Source organism: Poecilia mexicana, unplaced genomic scaffold, assembly GCF_051168715.1.
Source record: "Poecilia mexicana isolate PSO_F unplaced genomic scaffold, ASM5116871v1 scaffold_23, whole genome shotgun sequence".
NCBI classification, from domain to species: Eukaryota; Metazoa; Chordata; class Actinopteri; order Cyprinodontiformes; family Poeciliidae; genus Poecilia; species Poecilia mexicana.
Window position 1 is genome coordinate 10,799,479 of NW_028263392.1, and position 21,177 is coordinate 10,820,655.

General features: G+C 41.0%; 1 protein-coding gene across 1 annotated transcript in view; it reads right to left on the reverse strand.

Annotated features, from left to right (window-relative positions):
- tmtc2a (transmembrane O-mannosyltransferase targeting cadherins 2a) overlaps positions 1–20,504 on the reverse strand; it is a 51,008-nt gene extending 30,504 nt beyond the window's left edge. The window contains exon 1 of the mRNA XM_015012893.2: positions 19,937–20,504. Within this exon, the coding sequence (XP_014868379.2) occupies positions 19,937–20,019 (83 nt within the window). The 5' untranslated portion in view covers positions 20,020–20,504. The remainder of the gene's footprint in view (positions 1–19,936) is intronic.
- Positions 20,505–21,177: the final 673 nt, after the last annotated feature.

A 21,177-nucleotide genomic window follows, 5' to 3' on the forward strand; every position in this document is an offset into this window, starting at 1 on the left:
CTCCCTTTTGGTGTCAGATAATATATTTCAACATAATGTGATAAACTATTAAAAAAAAAAAAAAGTTCAGGGAGCCAGAATGGTTTTTCAGAGCAATAAAGCAGCTTACAAATTCTAGGAGTTTAACACCATCCGAGGGATAAAATACACAAAATTGTAGGGCAACAGTGAAAGGAGCACCAGAGCTCTTGATGTGATTGCCGATAAGCCAATTAGAAGCAGCAGGAAGAGGAGATAAGGTACAATTAGGAACAATTTGCAACAACACAATGCAACCCGATTGTTGATTTTCTTTTGTCTTTTTTTTAACCAGGCAACACATTTTGTTTTACTGACCAATCAAACTGCCCTCCAGGGTTTGATTATCATTTAGGATGGTTTCTTTGTCTGTGCCTGTCACACCCCTAGATGGAAAAGCGGCCCAGAAAAGGAGGCCAGTCAGGGACTTCCTTTGTCTGGAGACTGTAAATAAGAGCCGAGTGCTGAAAAGAAATCGGACGGGGCAACACTGAGCTCTCAGCCAGGAAAGGCAGACAAATACCACACTGATGTGAAAGTGAGAAAAAAAAATACAAATAAAATACAGATCCACACCAGCTAGAGAAGAGTCTGTGCCAAAGGAATTATTGCTTAATTAATTCTTCCAATTTTTTTTTCTTTTTTTCTTTTTCCTCTGCTCGCCTACAGCTCAGGAATCACGTGAGCCCTACTTCCCAGGATTGTTGCTGAGGAACTGTTCCGCTGCTGATATTCCAGAGAACTGACAAGCACTACATCATACAGTTTACAAAGTCTCTTCCTTTTCCTCCGTGAGCTATTATTTATATATATATTAAAAATTTTTTTTTTAAAAACGGTGTTTTACAGTGCGGAAAACGCGGTGAGGGTGGAAGGACACGGTATACGAGAACAGTGAAAGTTTTATTGGTTTTTTTGGACGACGTCTTGAACGTTTTTTTGGCGTCTCCTAACCAAACCAAAACATCCAGCCCGCCCTGGAACCAAAACACACCCGGGATTCACCCGTCACGCTGCTTCCCTTCTGTTGGGTGCCAGTAAATAATTTAAATATTCAAATCGGCACCGCGAGCTCTCACCTCCCTCCTTGCTCCATGCCCGGCACTGGAGGATGAAAAGAACTCATTAGCTGAGAGGCTTTCGGAGCGGGTTCGTGCATGTGCCCGTAAAGACTAAAGCAATAAATGGTTACATGCAACGCATTCGTCTTTTGTGCGCACGGGCGTGCGCGGCGACACAGCGTCCACTGATGGCTTCATTGTGGCACGTCGCTGCAGCGGGGCAGATAAAGAGGCCTCCTGTAGTGATTGCTCTTACAGAAGGGGGTCTTTTGTATTCAGCCGCCGTATGTGGGGCAGGCGGGCTGCAGGGGACTCCATTCACAATCCCTAAAGTACAGGACGTGTTTGGTCTTTTCAGCCCTCTTTCTCTTTCTTTTTTTTTTCTTTTTTTTTTTTTTTAGGTAGGGGAGGTAAAATTCTCCACTTTTTTTTCTTCTTTAGGTTTAAAAGAGACAGACGGGGGATATTTTCAGATTTTTTCTAGGTCCATTTCTGATACAGTTGCTGTTCACCAGTCCACTGCTGCAAGCAGGGAAATATCCAATCTGTCTAAAGTGTTTGGGTATTTGTCTTTTCAGTATGCAAATGAGGCACTCCACTGGCTCCCAGGCACTGATCTCACAACCAGTGATTTACGTGTTCATGTGCCAAGGGCTGCCTCCACATAGCTGGCTTTTTTTTTTTTTTTTTTCTTTAAATGGATTTCAGTGACCGTATGATAGCTTTTTAAACTGAATGCAATTTTTTTTTAACTTTTCACGCAGTTCTTTTTTTTTTTTTTTTTTTAATAAATACCTAAAAATTATGAAAATAGAGCCAGTTTAAAAGGACGTGTTCAAACCTGAAGACAGTTTGTTTCTACAATCGTTTTGCTTAAATTGGAACTTCTTACATGCGAATCGTGTTGCATTTCCAAACAAAAACTGGACAACTTCATTTAAAGGAACAATAGTTGAATAAAATAATCTCAACATCAGCAGATCCAAAGAGTGATGATCTGTTTTATTTTTTCTAATATAAAAACATCTTTATTTTATCAACTGAATCTCTTTTTATGCAGTTAAAGAACCAGTTCATTGCCTTTTAGGACTTTGCCTCTATTGTCCTGCACCTTCATTATAATTCTGTACATTAACATAGACCTGTTTTTTTTTTTCTTCATAGTCCTGCTCCATCTTCTAAGAGTTTAAAGACTTCAGAGGTCGGTGCTAAAAACACTCTTTGCAAAACACAACAGCGACCTTTCTCCTCCCCGCTGCCATAAACTTCAACATTTTTGCAACTTCTACGAAGGGGGAGATATAATCTCTAACCCCTAACCCTATGAGATGGATTAGTTCATCATCCTACAACTGCACTGTTAATGGACACCGGCCAGAGCGTTGTCTCCTGGACAATCATCAGCTCTCTTCCTTTTCACTTCTCACCCATTATCCTCTATTACGTCCCACAATCGCCTTCTTCCTCGTATTTTTTATTTTTTTATTTTTTTTTAAAATCCGACACATCTGCCTCATTTAAAAATGTCATTTGTTTATCTAAATCGTGCCTTAATGTTCATTTCTCTCCTTTTCGTCTTTCATTGTCGCGATCCGAATCGGAGCTGCCTCGCTCCGAAGCCTTCTGCACCAGACCCCATTTGGCCAAGCTCTATTGAACTTCAATTTCCTCAATGAGCAAAATGAGCTCCAATTTAAAGGCATGGCCATAACGCAGGAGCAGGCGGCTCGGTTCAGACAGTGTCGGCGTTACACTGGCGCACCATCGGAAAGACTCGCTACTGATGCTTTTTGCAGAAACGTACATAACTGCACGCAGCTACACAAAACTTGTATCCAGGCAGACGGAGGGAGGAATTAACGAAGGCCTAAAATTTTAACTGCGAAATGGTTTTCGGAATATTTACAACACATTGCAGTCAGAAACTGGGGTTGCGTCAAACTAAATAAGTATCGTTGGCAATTCTTTTGCACTTATTATAGGTTAACGGAACATTTTATACGGATGAGATCTGTTTTCTCGTTAGAGTGAGAATCAGCTTTGCCAAAAATGTAATCCATCGTCTGTGTCGGGGGTCATTTTGTTCATTTAAAGCACAACAAGTTGCTTAAGAAATCAAGTTCTTTTAGGTTCCTAACTTCCTTCTCATTGGATGAATATAAATGAATGATTTAATGATTATCTGGATTCAGATTCCAGATCTGACAGACAAGATCGGCGTTAACGGGAGGGACGGGGAGCCGAATGGGTGAGAAAGTGATCACACTGTTCCTCATTTTTCAAACCATGAAGGGATGTCAGGGGTAAAAAAAATAAAAAATAAAATAAAACACACCACCACGGTGGATGTCATTTTCTAATAAAACCACACATACGGATAAAAAAAACAAAAAACGCCTATGAACCTCCTGCTGAGGTACCAGCTCTCATCCAAGAGTATCTTCCATCCATCACAGTTTAGTGGTGAACAATTATGCATGAAGCCATTACGCAGCTGGGTCGAACTGATTCATTCCCTGGCTGATTATCGGCGGTTATGATCCTGCCAGAGCGCGGCCGCGGCGCAGCGACGGCCAACGTAGAGACGTGAGATGTTCAGTAGAAGGATGACACCAGAACCGCGAGTGTTCCAGTTCTCACCGTTCTCTCGTTCGCCCACTCAAAGCCCGTTTTCTTTGCCCCGTGAAGCAATTGTAACCCAGGCGCACAATAAACTTTCAGGAAAAAAAAAAACAAAAAAAAAAACATCTTTACAATCAGTTCTTTTGTATCTGTTTGGTTTGTATATTGGCAGCAGGAAGTGATCATTAAGGGCGTGTTCAAACATCACACGTTACCATCGCACGCCCCCCCGGCAGAAACAATGCCCCGACCAGAAGTGGCACCTCTACTTTCCCACACTTGGTCCCACGCAAAGGCGGCGCGGGATGTGGAGGGAGAGGAGGAAAATGCGTAAATGTCTCGAACGCATTCACAAAGCTGTCTCGCTGCCAGCTGCCTGCTTGTGAAAGATTTACGCCGAGCTTTGTCTGCCCTCTCCTTTCTTGTGGCGTGTAGGATGACGCTGAGCATTAGCTTGGCAGATTTTCTGCTTCGCTCAGACGGAATAACTCTTTCCATCGTATGAAATGTGTGCATGAGGATAAACTGCCGTTGGACAGATTTTCTACAATGCTGGGGACTTATGACATGACAAAAGGGAGGGGGGGAAAAAGCTGGAAAGATTTTATGTTTCTGTATATTATCTGGTGGTGTAGCATCTGAATGAGACATGGGGTTAAAATGATTTCATATTTACTGCTCTAAACCGTGCGCTTCCCTTTTATGGTTTTCTTTTGCAAAATTTCAAAGATTTATGTGTTTTCGGGATGAAAAGTGGCCCATTGTGCAGCTTCAGCAGGTTCCAGTGGGTGAACCAAAAGCAAGAGAGGCGAAGATGGAAAGAAAAGCTGAAGGACATGTTTTCTAAAACTTAAAACAGATGCAGCTAATACAGAACTCTTGCATATGTTCAGGCTGTCTGAGAATTCCCAAATTTTCCAGACTTTTAAGAGCCTGGAATCTTTAGCTGGAAATATGGGCTTCTTTTTCTGTATTTCTAGATTTTAACAATGTAAGTTGCATGTTTCTTTTAAATTACACTTACACTTACGTCTTGCTAAAACGTTTTCACACTTCGTTCCAAAAAAGAAAAAAATCATTAGTTTTTAGTGGGATCTGATGTGGTAAATAATCACAAAGTAGCATACAATTAATTGTACAGAATTTGTATTTAGTCCTTTTTACTCTGATACCCCTAAATAAATAAAATCCAGGCACACCTCCCAGCTGAACAGCAACTTGAAAACCAGATCACGGGTTACAATTTAACGGCTTGGAAAAAAAGCTTATGGCCCAGTCAAAGTCCAGACCTAATTCCAATCAACAATTTAGGATAATTACAGACATTATCCTCTTCACTCCAGTATATAATTACTGCAATCAAACTGACAGACTTTGTAATAGTTACTCCTCATCACTGAAGGCCTGCTGCTCCAGCTTCATCACCATCAGGCCCCAACAGGTCGGCTCACAGCTGATGGAGATAAAGCCTCCTCCACGTCCCTGATTTGTCTGAATCAGAGTCTTTGGCGCGCATTTCATTCCGGGGGCTCTCGCCTTCAAAGAAAGGGAAACGGTCCGATCTAAATGTCAGGAAGTCCGCCGCGTCTCTTTTGTTAGGTGGCAGACCTGCTTTCATGAAGCCATTTCCTCATTGACAAAAGAAGTAAGCAGCTAACGGCTAAGAGCGCGAGTCATCGAGACGTATGAATACAACATTCCTGACCTCTGGCACATTTCTCCGTGTTGATCTGGTGAATTTCAAACGTGGAGCAATCATTTTACACTAGAATGAAGAAGGAGCCCTCAGTAGTACAGCCATACAAAACGACGGATCATAAAAGAGCGGCAGAGCGAATTTGATTAACAAAATTACTAGACCAGAGCCTGGCATTTTCAAACAAGCAGGTACCGAGACTCACGCAGAGGAGAAGGCAAAGATATGTGGCCCAAGAAAGAGCACGACATAAAAAAAAAAAAAAAATTGGATCAGAATCTAAAAATTAATAATGCGAATAAGGGAAATAAATAACCTTGACTCTGACTTTGTGGTCCCATTCAACTAATCACAGTGATACCTGAATAAAGCCCCATGCTTCAGTACTGAAAAATAAGTTTTCATAGTGGATTTCTTATATCGTTCACCACAGTAACAAAGGGAATAGAACCACTGCTGACACCCCGAGAGAGCTAGAAGTATGAATGTGGAAAATGGTAAACAATATTCTACTAATTACCAATAATCACACAGGAGAAAAGGGTGAATCAGTTAGAACTTTATGCATATTGAGCCACTCTGAGTAAAGCTTGGACAGGTTTCCAGTCCAAACAAAGATAAATGCGACTTTATTAATAATTTAGAAATGGCAGAATTCTGACTTTAAACTCTGTTTGTGGTGGTATTTTTTACATCTAGTAGATTAAAAGGTCACTAAGTAGAAGTGATGGTTAAAAAAATCCTAACTCCATCAATTAATTTGTGTGTGAGCAGATTCTGGTACCATGGCAACAGACGGGTTAGTACGAGGTTTCATTAAAAGGCTTTCAGGTTAAGTCCCTCCATATTTGTATATATCAGGAAGGATTTGTATTTCCTGTTACCCTTTGTCAACTCAACTCAGTACCTTGATCATTTCCTTTGAACGCGCCGCGTTTTAGTGGCGGTGGGAGTGCATGCTAAATTAACGGGAATCCGACCATCACTTCTATTTATCAGCGGAATAATCGCCATTTGCGCAACTGATTGATTGCTCCCACTTAATTGAGCGCACAAATTTTAAGGCGTTCTGCCATCCAAGTTAAAACGGGAAGCGTGGCCCACCGCAGCATTTCCTGAGTGATGTTGTCAATAAAAGGCGTTGATGAATCTCCAGCCTTATAAATCAATTACTAATAAAGCAAATGGTTGCTGAACCTCACTTGGTGTGCGTTTTAAGAGAATGAAACGTCCTGATAATTTAGTGTTTATACAATCACTTAAGGCAAGCTGAGAATGTCGCTCACCTTCTATAAAGAAGTTGACTGTAATACGAAGGTAAAATAAGTAAGCACAGTCACGTTTAAAAGTCGAGAACTGATGCGTTTCACGGTTGAATTAAAAAGTCAAGTTCACAATTCGACAAGAAGCAGTTTCACTTTTTTTTTTCTTGCACAATACTTTCTTTCCAAGCCTTATCAGTGAACTGAGGCAGACTTCTACACCCTCCATCCACCCACTCCTTCAGCGTGTAGCGCCAAAGACAAATGAGAGACCAATCAGTTCTCAATTTTCCATCCAGCGCGGGCTCGACAGTTAATTACGGCGTCTGACTGTAGACGTGTAATTATGGTGGCCTCCCAGAGTCGCCTGCAGACACGGTGATAAATGGGACGCGCGATTAAAAATTGACGGGGGCGAAATTAATGAATTGTGGCTGTTTATAGGAGGAGAATGTATTTAAAATGGCAGCCAGGTTCTGATAAAAACGTGTTGCTTCTGATGGAATTCATTCAGTGTTGCATTGTTTAATTTGTGGCTTGTTTCCGCCGTAATGTGCAAAAATAATCTACATTGGGACCATTTTTTAAAAATGTCAAACCAACGGTATTTCTAAAAAAAAAAAAAAAAAAAAAGCAGGTGTAAAAGTTATACATACAGATTTGAGGATGTAGACGTTTAAAAATGCCTAAATGTATCATGTAACACACAGAAATTACGCTTGGATAATCTGAATATTCATGCAGTAGCAATGAAAAGTGCTGCATTTCTCAGTGGCATTGCTACTTCACCACAATCCAACCTGTCACGTCCTCAAGCTCCAGGTACGACCCCTCCCCTCTTCCCTCCTTTAATTAATTCCACCTTCTGCTTCCACTGGCCTACTTCCAAAAAGCTGTGGGTGCTGGCACAGTGACCTATAAAGACGCGCTCCCCCAGGTCCCCAAACTCATCACCGTGAACCCACCACTACCCTCCGTCCTCACACACGAGAGTCAAAGTAGGAGCCCGAAACGCGGCAGACACATTTCCAGCTCACATTTTCTCAGCGTAGCCGTTGTAATTTGGTGCACGTCATATTTTTACATTTAAAAATACGGAACACCTGGACGAGGCAAAGCATCAACCAAAGAGTCTCCAGGGTGTCACGCACCTCCTTTCCTAACGATAGTCAAAAGCATGGCAGATCATGACGACATCCAGCTGAGATCTTTTTCCTTTGCCAAAGGAAAAAGAAAATCTTTTTCACAAGGAATGTGACATACTGAACTGCAGTGTTCCCTTCACAATTCTTGCTTTGGCTGCAGTTAAGCTACAGTAGTCATAAATCATGCTGTCTCTAGTTCGGTAGAGGCAAATCCAATGTCGATTAAGAAGTCTATGTTTTCTGCTGAAGAAAGAATCTTGAAACTTTTGTCCTCTCCAAAAAACCAAAAACTGCATCTCTTGTTCTACCCGAAACAACTCGGACGGTGCTGCTAAATTAAAAAAAAAAAAAAGAAGCTATTTTGGGAATGTAGAGAATCTAAATCTGCGCACTGAATGCCACAGTCTTGGGTGTCGATGCTTTTCTGCGTTGTGACAGCTTTCAGCGGTCTGATTCATATGCAGCATTTGTAATGCCTGAGAAAGCCACGCTAACGTCCTCAAAGGAACTGTAACCAATCCAGAATAGGCCCTCTTTCCTTTGCCGTGACCAGTTGTCACATTCCAGCATTAGCCGCAAAGAAGCGGCGGCTAAAGAGGGGTGCCGTGGAGGGCAACTCAAACTGAATCTGTCTTCTTTTCAAACACCAGCGCCAATTATCTGGGCTCTTTTAAGATTTTGATCTGTGATCTGTTGGAACACGGCTTGTTACAACACGACCATTTGCTTTCATGAAACTTTAACATTGAGACTAATGGGACTTGCCCAACCCCTGTCCAATTGACCCTTAACTTTTAGACGGAGAGAGAACGTTGACCACCGCTTGGAAGTGTATCGACATCCTTCAGTTCTAGAAGAACCTAAAGAGCAAACTTTATTATGAACCTGACTACAGACTTAATTTATTAGACGCTATAAACCGCTAACAACCAGTGGAATAAAAATAGAAAGCTATTCAGTGGAATAGTGATTAAACTATCAGCAGGAATTCAAAAATAGAGAGACTAGTTGAAGTGCATCAGGGGACTTCAGTATAAAACCATAAAATGGCCCATAAAGTACAATAAACCCCCCTCTTTGCGATGGACTGGGAGAATACACAGACATGACGTAAGGGAGCAACATCTTGACATCTGTATGGAGAATTGAGTTCCACATCCTTTTTTTTTATTTGCTTGTTTTGTTTGCCAGCGAACTGGTGATAGGAGCAGAGTTTCCAACAGAATCTGAAGACTGATGTCTGGTTTTAGTTTAAGTTAAGACTCCATGACTTAGCCGACTGTTGGAGATGCTGCATGCAAATGCTGCTTTCAGATGACTTGGTTGGAAAGGCAAATAAGAGAAAAAAAATTAGTGTCTCTCTTCAATTAATTGCGATTAATCACTTTTTTTTTTGTTGAATGTCAATAGCCATTCCAAAGCTCAATGAATGTAAGACTATGAACAAATCGCTTAAATATAACTTGAAGTAACTTGAAGTGTTTTACAAAGTATTGAGATATTTCAAATATGTGACAGCAGCTGATACTTAAAATTTGTTTCATTTCTACTTGTCACACAAAAATGTTTTTTTTTGTTGTTTTTTTTAAAATTCAAATTATGAAACAATGCAATGGCAGCTCGAAACTGCTGCTGCGATCCGATGTTCCTTCGCATCTTTCCACGTTACTGTTTCTTTAAACATGCAAAAGCTAGAAATGCTCTCTCAGATGGTATGTCGGGGGGCTTTGGAAAATCTGCTAGTTTTAACAAAAACAAGAAAGATCGGTTTGTTATTTCAGAAAACATTCTCTGATGTGACTGACGAATTATGTCAACCGAGGGACTCGACTGGAAACCATTGACGTTAAGGTGTTTGGATCTAACTGACACTCATTTACCGACCGTCACCAACTCCAAATAAATTCCTAGGAGCATCTGGATGATCTTGCACACCAGCAAACCTGCTGGAGTGATCATTTCAACACTTTGCTCTCGTCTCAGACAAATATGAGAGGGAAAGAGAGAGAGAAAGACATCTGATTTTCCATCTTTTCTGTCTGTAATACAGATGCGGTTTGTTTTTTGTACTGATGATGCTAAATTGGCATCGGCAGCCACCTCAGTAATGGATTGATGGGCTGTGGTCTCGCGGTAATGAGCCAGCCTTGGGGGGGCGGGGAGGGGAAACGTCTGCAAATCACTATCGTTTGATGAAATGCACACAATGTTGTGGATCAGCCGGTTCGGTCACACTCTGCGGTGACCTCTAAATTAGCTAATCTATACAGCAGAGATGGGAATCTACAGCAGCATAGCTTCTTCCTATTTTCCTTCAGCTAACAGGAGAGAATGATTGAGTGACTTTTTTTTTTTGTCGTTTTTTTTTTTTTTTTACCAGAAGGCGCTAATAGTAGTACTGGGAGGAAGTGAACGAACAAAAGATAAGTTTTTACCAAGTACTTTTGGTCTAGTTTCTAGAGCACTTGAAATAAGTCAAAACTGACTTACAAGTAACTTTTCAGTAAGATACAAAGGCTTGTTTTGAGTAGATAATTCCTTATTATTGATGAAAAATATACTTGTTCCACTGGCAGATTATTTCACTTGCAACAAGACATTTTCCCCATGTTATACGTTAATTTATCTGCCAATGGAACAAGTACTTTTTCACCAATTGTAAGACATTATTTACTTCGATCAAGCCTCTATATCTTGCTAAACAGTTACATTTAAGTTGTTTTATTTCAAGCGTATTAAGATATTTGCACTAGAAACCAGACCAAAATTACTTGGTAAGATTTTGTGTAGTAAATGAGAACTACATTTACTAGTAGTAAATGTAGTTCTACTATATTTACCTTTTATGTAGTTCCATAGATAAAACATGATTTTTTTTTTTTTTTTTTTTTTTTTTACATTTTGTCCAGCAACAACCACAACCTTTAATGCAAAAGTAGAAATGTTATGTGGGGTAATTCATTTCTCCGGCACAACAATTGGAATCAAATTAAAAGCTCCCAACAGATGATGGGGCATGTTTTGATATATACGGCCTTTGACCTTTTCAAATCCTGCAAGCAAGTGGGTATTTGACAAAGACAATTAAACTCTGACTGCAGAGCGCCAGAGCAATCACTCCCCTGCCACTTCATCTAAGGACCCAACACTACACCTGTACCTTTGAGGTAAAAAAAAAAAAAAAGCAGGGCTGTCATTTGATCTCCCCGGAGACTTAAATCCCTCCAGCCTCACACCGTATCTTTCCTTCTCCACCTCCAGCGTTTTTATGAGGTGTGAATCACAAACTGATTTCCCCAAACCACACACACACGAGGCGCTCTCCAGCTGGCTCAGTTTTGACCCAGAAGTCTTTATGCATATTAGAATATTTTACAAGCCAGAGTTTAGCCACGTATGAAGAGTGAAAGGGCTTCAGAGGCACTCAGTCAAGGTTTACAGCCAAAGTTGCCAAGCTAGTGAATCTCTGTAGGTGTTTTTTTTTTTTTTTTTGTGAGGCTCTCGACACTTAAAAATTAGAATCCCACGCTGGGAGGAACCAGAGTTTCGGCGCATCTCGAAAGGCGTTAAGATTTGAACTCATTTCATGATAGGTGTGTTTGGAAATATTTCTCTGTGCTCTCGCGAGCAAAACGCTCACGTCTCTCGTTAAGTGCGCGAGGCATGTTGCGGGGGGAAAGTTCCCTCTTCGGCTAATGATGACGGCTCAAAAATATTTGTCTCGAACTTTATGTGCGGGCCGTGTTTGTGCCAACACCCAAAGCAGCCAAAGCGTTTAAACTGCAAGTCTTGTTTTTCAAATCTTCTAATAGGGTATAATGATAAGCCTCATTTTCAAGACAATGATGAATGCAGTGGTTAGCACTGACACCTCCGAGTAAGGCGGATTTCAATCTTGGCCGAGGCCTTTTTTGTAAGCGGAGTGTGTGTGTGTGTCGCTCTTCACGTCTGTGATTTACTGCTGTAGTACGAAATATGGTTTGAACAATTTTCCTGTTGGGGATCAGTTGAAGGTCCAAGACGAAACATCGACATTTGGTCCAAAAAGACATTCTCATGATACCTTAAACTACACCAGTCTCTCCTCATGCCAGATCTGTGTGAAATAGCCCTTCAGAGAATCTGAGTAGCGTCGACGTTTGATGAAAACGTACATGATGTAATCTGAGCATTTCTCCAAAAAATATGCAGAGTTGGAAGTTTTGTTTTCTGTATCAGTTGAGGAAAAACTGCTAATAGAATGGCCTCAGATTCTTTCTGCACGACAAAAAGTGTATGTTGCCCTGAATATTCAGTGCATACAGCGTGTTGATGCACTTCATAAAACGTTTTTACACCCCATGAGCTTTTTAGCGTTTTGTTAAATCGAGACCAAACACCTCGGTGTATTTTGTACAGATTAAATGGTGGAAGTGGAAGGAAAATTATTGTGCATTATGTTGAAGTGCTTTACCAAAAAAAAAAAAAATCTAAAAAGTGTAGAGTGCATTTGTTTTCAGACACTTTTTCTCTGATGCACCTGATTAAAATGTAGTGAAACAAGTTCAGAGGTCACCTTTCTACCCGAGTATAATTTGTTTCAATATTAGTACAACTGTTCTGTAAGGCCCTCAATTGTTCAGTAGAGAGCGTTTAGGAATAAACACCATCATCTTCACAAATATGCACTACTTTTTGTCAGTTAAATCTCATTAAAATACATAGAATTTTGTGGTTGTAATGTGCCAAATGTAAAAAAAAAATGCAGTGCTCTCAATCATTTCATTTTTCTTCAAACGCTTCACTACAGCGCTCGACTCTCTTATGACGGATAAAAGACACCCCAGTACGACTAACGTCAAAACGTTCTCATGCAGCAATCGCATCGCCCTACTAAAACGTTCCACCAAATCCCCCCCCAAAAAAAATCCCCGATCCCACACAACTCATTTATCAGGTCGACCGCAATACTGAAGGCCGAGAATGATCCATCCACCTGATGGTTTAAACTGCCAACCACTGACAGCCTCAAAAGGGGTAAAAGGCTGTCAGCGGTCAGCACATATGAAAACCCCCCGCCCCAAAAAACACTTCCACATCCAAGAACGGATCACGTTCACATTCTCACAGGCTGGCTGCTGATTGTCAGAACTCACTTCTCGCACTCACAAGTGATGCTGTGCGGTGAAACATGAACGCTTTGTCAAGTGTGACATGCTTGAGTTTATGTTGTGGCAGCTGTTCCCGGCTAAAGAGGAGGGGGAAAAAAAAAAAATCTACTGCAGTCACTGAAAGATGATACTCTACGGTTATTGATTACCAAAGATCAAAAAGGGGTAACTTCTCACGACTCGTCTGATCCTCAGCTTGGGTTTGGTTTTCTATTACGCCACAACTGCTATAAGCTGCTTCAGGTCCAGTTTATAAAGAGAAAGTGAATGCCAGATGCTAAGTGTAATCCAATGCCACAAAAAGCATCTTTGCTTGCAATGCTACTTTTAGTGCACTGTGGTGGAAACTGTACTCTAATCCCCTTTACACAATTAAAGCTCTCGGTTACAGAAGAGCATGACAAACAAGTTGGCCAGATTCGAAACTTGGTCCGACTGAAATGACAGCACTTCATCTGGAGTTTGGAAAGTTTCATCCACCCGAAAAGAAAAAGAAAAAAAAAACCCCGACGTGATATATGTAAGCCCGTGGAATGTGCATGTCGCAGGCAGCTGGAAAATTGTGTAAGTACTGCCGTCTGTGGATACCAATGTTTAGGAATACACATACGGTTTGTATACAACGGGGGTCATGAGACTGAGGTTTGGTGGCTTTGTTTTGGCAGCTGAGCAGGGCGACTGCGGCCGGCAGAGCGCTAGGGCCAGCCAGGGGTGAGCAACACCCTTAACTAGCTTCATGTGTCACTAAGATCCAAGGGGACGAGGAGTGGCAACCTAAAAATAAACAAACCCAATCTTTCTAAGTAGAACACTCTGACCAATATCAATGGATGAAAACCAGCGGAAACAACTATTTATTATTTAAGATCATCTTGCATCTCGTAAAGCTACTTATTTGGAAAATATAATGTCTGAAAGTCCTGGAGATGTTCCACATTTAGACACTCAAGTTGTCAAAAAGTCAAGATCACTTGTTTTTCATTACTTGGTCAAGGAAAACTTTTCGCGTTTTCCCTCAGCGACAAGAATGAGGCGTAGCAAAGGATGTCAAATTGATAATCCCAACTTTTTGGAGTTAAAAAAAGCAACAAAAACAAACAACAAAACATTGTTGATTGGAAAAATACTTGAAAGATCTTGAAACGTACACACAGATTCCTGTTAAAAGTTAGTGAAGCTGATTGTAAATGTGAAATTCTAAAGACAATTTAAAATGTCAACTCCAAGTTCTGCTGTATTTGCTTTTTTTTTAATTTTTTTTATTTAGTAACAGTAAAGCGACTGCTCTTTTACATTCTCACAGCAAAAAGGCAGAATGAAATATTCGGCTGAATCAGCAATCATCAACCCATCTTAATGCAATCTATCTTAAATCAACGCATTTTAAAACAGTTTTTTTTTTTAAATAAAGGATCTCCAACTGCAGGAAAGAAAAATGTCTTCAATGTTCTAAAGTTACACACTGAAGTTGGCATACATTGTAAAGGGAGTTTTAAATGATGACAATGTTCCAAACACATTGAGTAAAATCACCTCCTTGAACATGCCTCATTACTTCCTGTTTAACATGAATAAGTCTCGCAAGACTTAATTTTGCCAAAGGACATTTTGTCTGCTATTATAATATAAAGCCCCAACAGAAGACAAAGATGTGTTTGCTCTTGTTCTTGGCAACACTGTTATTCTTTCCTAACATGCTGAGCTGAGATGCTATGTAAATACTCCCAATAGATGCACAGTGGATCTTAAACCCTCCTTTTTACACGATGAAAGCAAGTCCCAAAGCCACATTGTCAGAGGAATTGAGCACAAAGCTTGTGTTGGTTGAATCTGCTTGTAATCAAGGCGAGATCCTTTGTTCCTGCCTTTCTATTGTTTCAGTGATGGTCTAAGCCCTCCACCCCAAATCTAAAGAGACTTGCACTACAAACACACGACAGCAATAGCAACATTTTTTTTATTTTATAACCACGAATTAAAACCACATGTCTATGTTTAAATACAACGAAAACAGCACAAAAGATGGTGATGCTCCACCAGAAAACCTTTTACTACTCCCATGCCACGCTTTTTTATGAGGTCTGCCTCTTTCTTTGTGTGGACACGCAATCCTTTGTGTATGTAAATCTGCTTAAAAGACTCTTGCTCAAAAAAAAAAAAAAACATCCTTAAATTGTAATTCATAAAGAGCTTTCTCATCGGCGTTCCGCCCCGCACAGTTCACTCAAGTTTTCTCGTCGGGCGATCTTAAAGAGGTAAGGGAGAAAAATCCTCTTGACATGCTGTCTCACCTTAATTTTACAACATGCATAATTCTGTCAAAGCAATTGAGCTCACCCTTTTTATTAACTTACTTTATCTCTCAATATTTATCTGCTCCTAACAAATGGCGCACTCAAATAGCCTCAGCGCAACTGGGGGTTTAGATAATTGTTCCACTGGAGGCAATGGGATTCCAGGCAGCCTTCGTAGGTAAGGCTGAAGCTGATCACAGTGCGTGGCTGCCTATTATTGTCCGGGGTGCGTTTCTAAGGTGACATCTGAGGTTTTGTTAGAGTATCAGCAATACTAGCATCGAGTGTTTTAATAGTATTAATCAAGCTGTATCTTATTGTAAGATTCTGGCCAGTTAAGGAGCCATTAACAGTCATATATGTAATTCAATTTATTTATTTGTCAACAATTTGAAAGAAATGTCATCTCAGTGGGACTTTCCAAGACAAACTAACAACTTGCATGGATATATGTAATTAAAGAAATCCACTTCAGTCTAGTAAGTATAGATAAATCAAGAATAAACCTTAAAAAAGACATAAGGGGCATTGAGAACAGATGTGGCAATGGATGTACTCTGTGATGACTCGCTCAATGAGCCTTGCATAGTGCCATGGTACTTACTTGAACTTTGACCACAAAAATTTCTCTGTTTACTGGTTTTGCAGCCAGTAAGCATACGTTATTCATCAAGTGCTCCCAACCAGGCCAAAAGCAGACAGCTGATGTTGAAACGGAGAGCTTTCGTTACCCACTGTCTAAATGTTGCATCATCCCTCCATCCGTCCGTAGATTAATCGGTCGTTTCTATTTGGACCCTTTGGTCTCATGAATCTACGTGTTTTGGTTTCATTTTCAAACCTGACCACTGCGGACGCTCGAGCCCTGAGTTCACGATGAACTTTTGAAAATATATTTTAAGTCATTAAAAAGGATCGAGAACTCTGAAATTTTCCTCTGTAGAAAACTATGGAATTTTGTCAGGAAAAGTGTTTTGGAATCTTGTGACCCATAATTTATAACCAATAGCAATGAGGCGTAATAAGTAGGCTTGATGGCATGCAACCCATAAAAGAAACGTTCCTTTTAGAGACTTATTAGAGACTTATTAGAGACATGACTTGGGGCTTGGAACAAAAACAAACTTATGAACATCTCGTTACTGAGCATATAGCCATATATTCAGCATAGATTTATCCGAGAGGTAAAATGAAGGTTGCACTAAGGACAAAAGAGGGAGGCAAGAGAAGCAGGCTTTTCTTGGATATTCGCCTGTGTTCTTTGGTAGAACGCACAGCAATGATGTTGAAATTTGTAAATCTTCCAGAGGCCTAAGCAGTGTTTGAACAATTAAGACACAAACACAACCCATTAGTGTGCCAAGTCGATAAACTATGGTTTGAATTGCAGTGAAAGGTCTCTCTTTTTTTTTTTTTTGATTACATCTTGATTGACCTCAAACGCCAAATTGGAGAAAGAGCAGATGGCTGGAACCCGCAATCTGTGTTCAATCTCCATCTTGATTTGGGCACTTGTATAAAGTCGCTCATCTCTGAGTACTGTGTCGTTTGTGTGTGGCATATTTAATTTAATCAAGCTTCTTTGATCTGAGAGTTAAAACAGTTTTGCTCCTCTGAGACCGAGATTTAAGATACGTTTATTGACCCCCCTGGGGAGCCGTAATGTATGTCTGAGGCAGGCAGCGCCTGTGGACTCTGATGTTGCCGAGGTCACAGATGTTTCTCGAGACACGGCTTTGAATGCAGAGAGCCATTTACAGGATCCATTTAATTTTACAGCGCTAACTTTTCTTTCTTTCTTTCTCTTTCTTTTCGTTTATGTTGAGTCCTGTTAGTAATGCTTTGGTTTTCTTAGCAGAGCCATGCATTTATTAGTCGAAATGTGCATTTCATAAAAGCAGTCGTGTTGTGTGTCTTAAATATCGCTGATTTTCCGTATATTGTGAAGATTTTAACATCACAGATCAAATACTCTTTTAAATAAACCACAACCTTCAAGTCAACAATGAGCAAAACGCAGCTGCCTGTTCCTTGGGCTGAACTCAAGAAAAGCCTATCAGTAAACCAGCAGACCATGTCTTCATTTCTTCCCACAGATCAAAAACAGCCTGGCTCGAGTCCTCCCTTAGCTTCAGTAAAACTTAGTCATTTCACACGCAAAGGCTTTTCATTGGGATTATGGCTGGCCAAGGCAGCTCTTGGCCAAGCCCACCGCAATGCCAAGGAAAAACACTTGACATGATTGAATAAGCAGAAACCAGCCAGAACATTCCCGCAGCTCCGACCGCCTGGATAAAGACTTATCTCCTTCACCATCTTGTCCAGAGGGATGTGCCTTGTAAAAAGGATTTGACTATATCAGTTAAAGTGCAGATAAGATCATATGAGCTTCCTGCAAGGGACTGATGTGGGGAATAAAAAAAGGATATCTACAATCAAGTAAGTCAGTTTGGACGGCTCTTGAACAGGATGATTAGTTGGACTCTCTTCCATTTCAATCTGTCTCTCGCCTTAACCTTTTGCTCATAACTCTCCTAAGGTTCCCGAGGGAAGAGACGGGGAGCACAGAAGTCTTGACCCCACGAGAGGACGACGCTTGATGAACGACCACGGAAGGTCAGACCTCTGATTGGTATTCAGCCTCCTCCGTCTGAGAGTGCTGAACCAAAACACCCATGTCTGTCCCCCAGAGTGCAAATTACAATGCTGACTTTGATAGATACTCAGTGTTGGCGGATTCTGAACTTTCCCTGAGAGGGTATAACGAGAGTGTAGTCTAAAGTGGGCGGAGGGACGCCCCAGGTAATCTGTCACCAACTGCGTCTCTGACAGGCTCGGAGTTGGGTGGACGATGCTGATGGATGAATAACCTTTGGGCGTTTTTACTGGAATTAACGATGAGGTGTGAAGTAACCAAAGACAGCGTACGGAATCCTCGACTATACCATCATCCCTCTTTCTTCCTCTTCAGACTCCACAAACTTACAGTGGGGTCACAGACAGTTTTCCTCAGCAGAGTGTGGAGCAGTTTGACCTTTAAAGGGTGTCTCGAGACGCTGGCCAGAGAGCTTCCTGTGACTGAAGAGCACAAGAATACGGGGGTAAAAAGGGGCAACATTTTCACTGCTCGTACATCAAGAGACATTATAGCTTGGATATTAGTAATTTCACATTTTATAATGGAGGGACAATTATGATCAGAAGAGTAATCCGCCTTCCAGGTAAGCATAGAAAAAACCTTCCCAAATGGTTCTTTGAAAGGGATATTGTGAAAGACTGATAGCTTCCCAACCACAGGACAGCACTGAAGGAGACTGAAAACACTAATCATTTTTTTTGTTAGTTTTTCACCAAAAGACCATAAAAGCATAAATATCTTTTCATCGGGGCAATTTTTGTTAATTACTTGATTCCTCAAGAGCATCTCAAGATGTCAGACTCGATGATTTCTTACCACCCCAACTTTGGTAATCTGTGCTACAAAGCTTGTACGACTTATCCATGACGTCTTCTGTAACTCTTTTCAGATTTTTCTTCTGTTTTACTGTAAAAGACTTTGTGCAATCACATGCATAAGACGATACTGCAGTTATGCATAACATCATGAGCTGAATGAGCCACCCTGACTGGTGTTTAGCCATGCAGCATGCTTATAACGTAGCGAATTGGACAATGAAATATTCACTTTCTACTTCACCCTTTGTTCCGGAGAGTTCCTTGAAACCAACGCAGCCCACGGACTAACAGGTGCCATGGCAGAGACGATCAGCGTTGGTCAATTTACCGCTCAGTATTGTTAGGCCTGACATCAGTATTTCCAGGTGATATGACATGCTTATGATAATTATTTAAATAAGAGAACACCCATTAATGGAAGAGATCAACAATGAATTACGCTGACTTCTTAGCTTGCTTAAATTTTAGGGCAGTAAGCAGAACCTCTTTAACCTTGACACATTTTCAGTCACGCCTTTTTATTTGAGCTGTCAAATTCTGCTTTACCTTGGAGAAAAATCTACTTAAACTGGATGATTAGTATAGCAGAGGGCCCTGCTCATCATGTTAGCAACTTTTTATTCTGATTGGACCTCCACGAAAAAAAGGAAAAAAAAATAAATAAATAAAAATGTGGACATCTTTCTTGCAGCTGTGTGCAAAACTACCTACTCTGATTTAAATGAGCTTTATTCCCCAGAGTGCAGGGCATTGTTGAAGCAGGCATGTTTGAGCAGCTTCAACACAAAGAGCATCACTGATTGTGCAGCAGGCTGCATGCAGATCACAACTTTTTGCAGCAAAAATATTACTGTGGGCTCCCATAACTATAACGTGTTAAAACGTATTTGTTATATATAACAAATACGTTTACATAACATAACAAATGGATTTCAGTTTTGCCTCTAAACAAAGAAAAATCATATATTATCTTAAAATGCAATATAACACATTCCAGTTAGTTTTTTTTTCCTCTTTCAGTAAACCACAGAAAAATCAGCCATTCTCTCTAAACTCAACAACAACAACAACAAAATCTATGATTCATACGTATCTACAGAAAGACATGTGAGCAGCAAAGGTGAGGGCAAACCAGTCGTCCCCTCCAAACGCAGAGCGACTGACAGGAGAGAAAAAAGAAGAAGAAGAAGGAGCGGGCGATGATGCTGCTGCGCTCCGTGGGCGAACCCTACCTGTCATCGTAGCAGAAATCTGCGTCCAGCGTGTTCAGATAGAGACCCACAGCCACGGCGGTGCACACCAGCTCCGTGATCATCTCTCAAAGTCAAAAACGGAATAGAAGCAGTCAGAAAATAGAATCGGCTCTCTCTCTCTCTCTCTCTGTGTCTCTCTCTCCTTCTCTCTCACTTCTCTGTTATTGTGCTCTGAGCTGAGCCGCTCCGCAGCACGGATCTCCGGGCATGATTCCCCTGTGTCAAGCAAAGTGTGTCAAAGTTTGCCATGTCCCCTCTAACCCATCGCGGTAAGAGAGCAGGGGTCAGAGCTCTGCTATCCCCGGACCGGGAGCGGAGCTGTGCGCATTTCGTTGCTGCCGTGTCGTCAATGAGCGCATCTCTCCCTCTCTCTCTCTCTCGCTGCTCTGGTGCTGGAGCAGAGGCTGGAGAAGGAAGACGCATGTGGTTTTTCAGCTAAGACTGAGCATGCGCACTGAGATTGTTCTTGGAAGTACCGTATTACGGTACGACACCGTACACAAAAGCAGCAGGAGGCGGCTGTGGGGCAAATGTTGAGAGAGGAGGGGTTAGGGAACAGGTTTAAAAATCACATCTCATTCACTTAAAATGTTGTTGAATTATTTCCAATTTCAACAATTAAAGCTGAGCATTTAATGTTAGAAAATCCATGCCACATTAATAGGTAGTCTGTGATGTATTGCGAACATATTTGAAAATAAGCTATTTCATACAGTTTCCTTACAGAAACATTACATCCATTGAAGCATTTCACAATGTTACACTGCAGCCTCCAACTCCAGTGTTTTTTATATCAATTTTACGTGGCAGACCGCTATGGATGGTCACACTTTGTAGAACTAGATCTCCAAGTACCTGTCACATCTTTTGATTATTTTCTTGCTTGTTTAGACCAAGATTTAGGAATGCCATATTCTTGTTATTGTCCCAAATATCTTGCTTCGTACATTTTTGGCTGTATTCTGTAGATCAGTAATATTTTCTGCCCTTCTTCGAGTCTCTGTTAATGGTCCATCTGTAGCTTTAGTGCAGTGGTCCCCAAACTACGGCCCGCGGGCCGGATCCGGCCCACCTCCACATTTGGTCCGGTCCCCTGAACAATACCAGAGCATTCAGATTTTTTTTCATTTACCTTTTCCGGATTACAAGCTGTTTATATGTGGGTTTTTCTTCAACCACCAGGGGGCTCTTTAGCAGGAAGTGAATCATTGGAAGTCTTG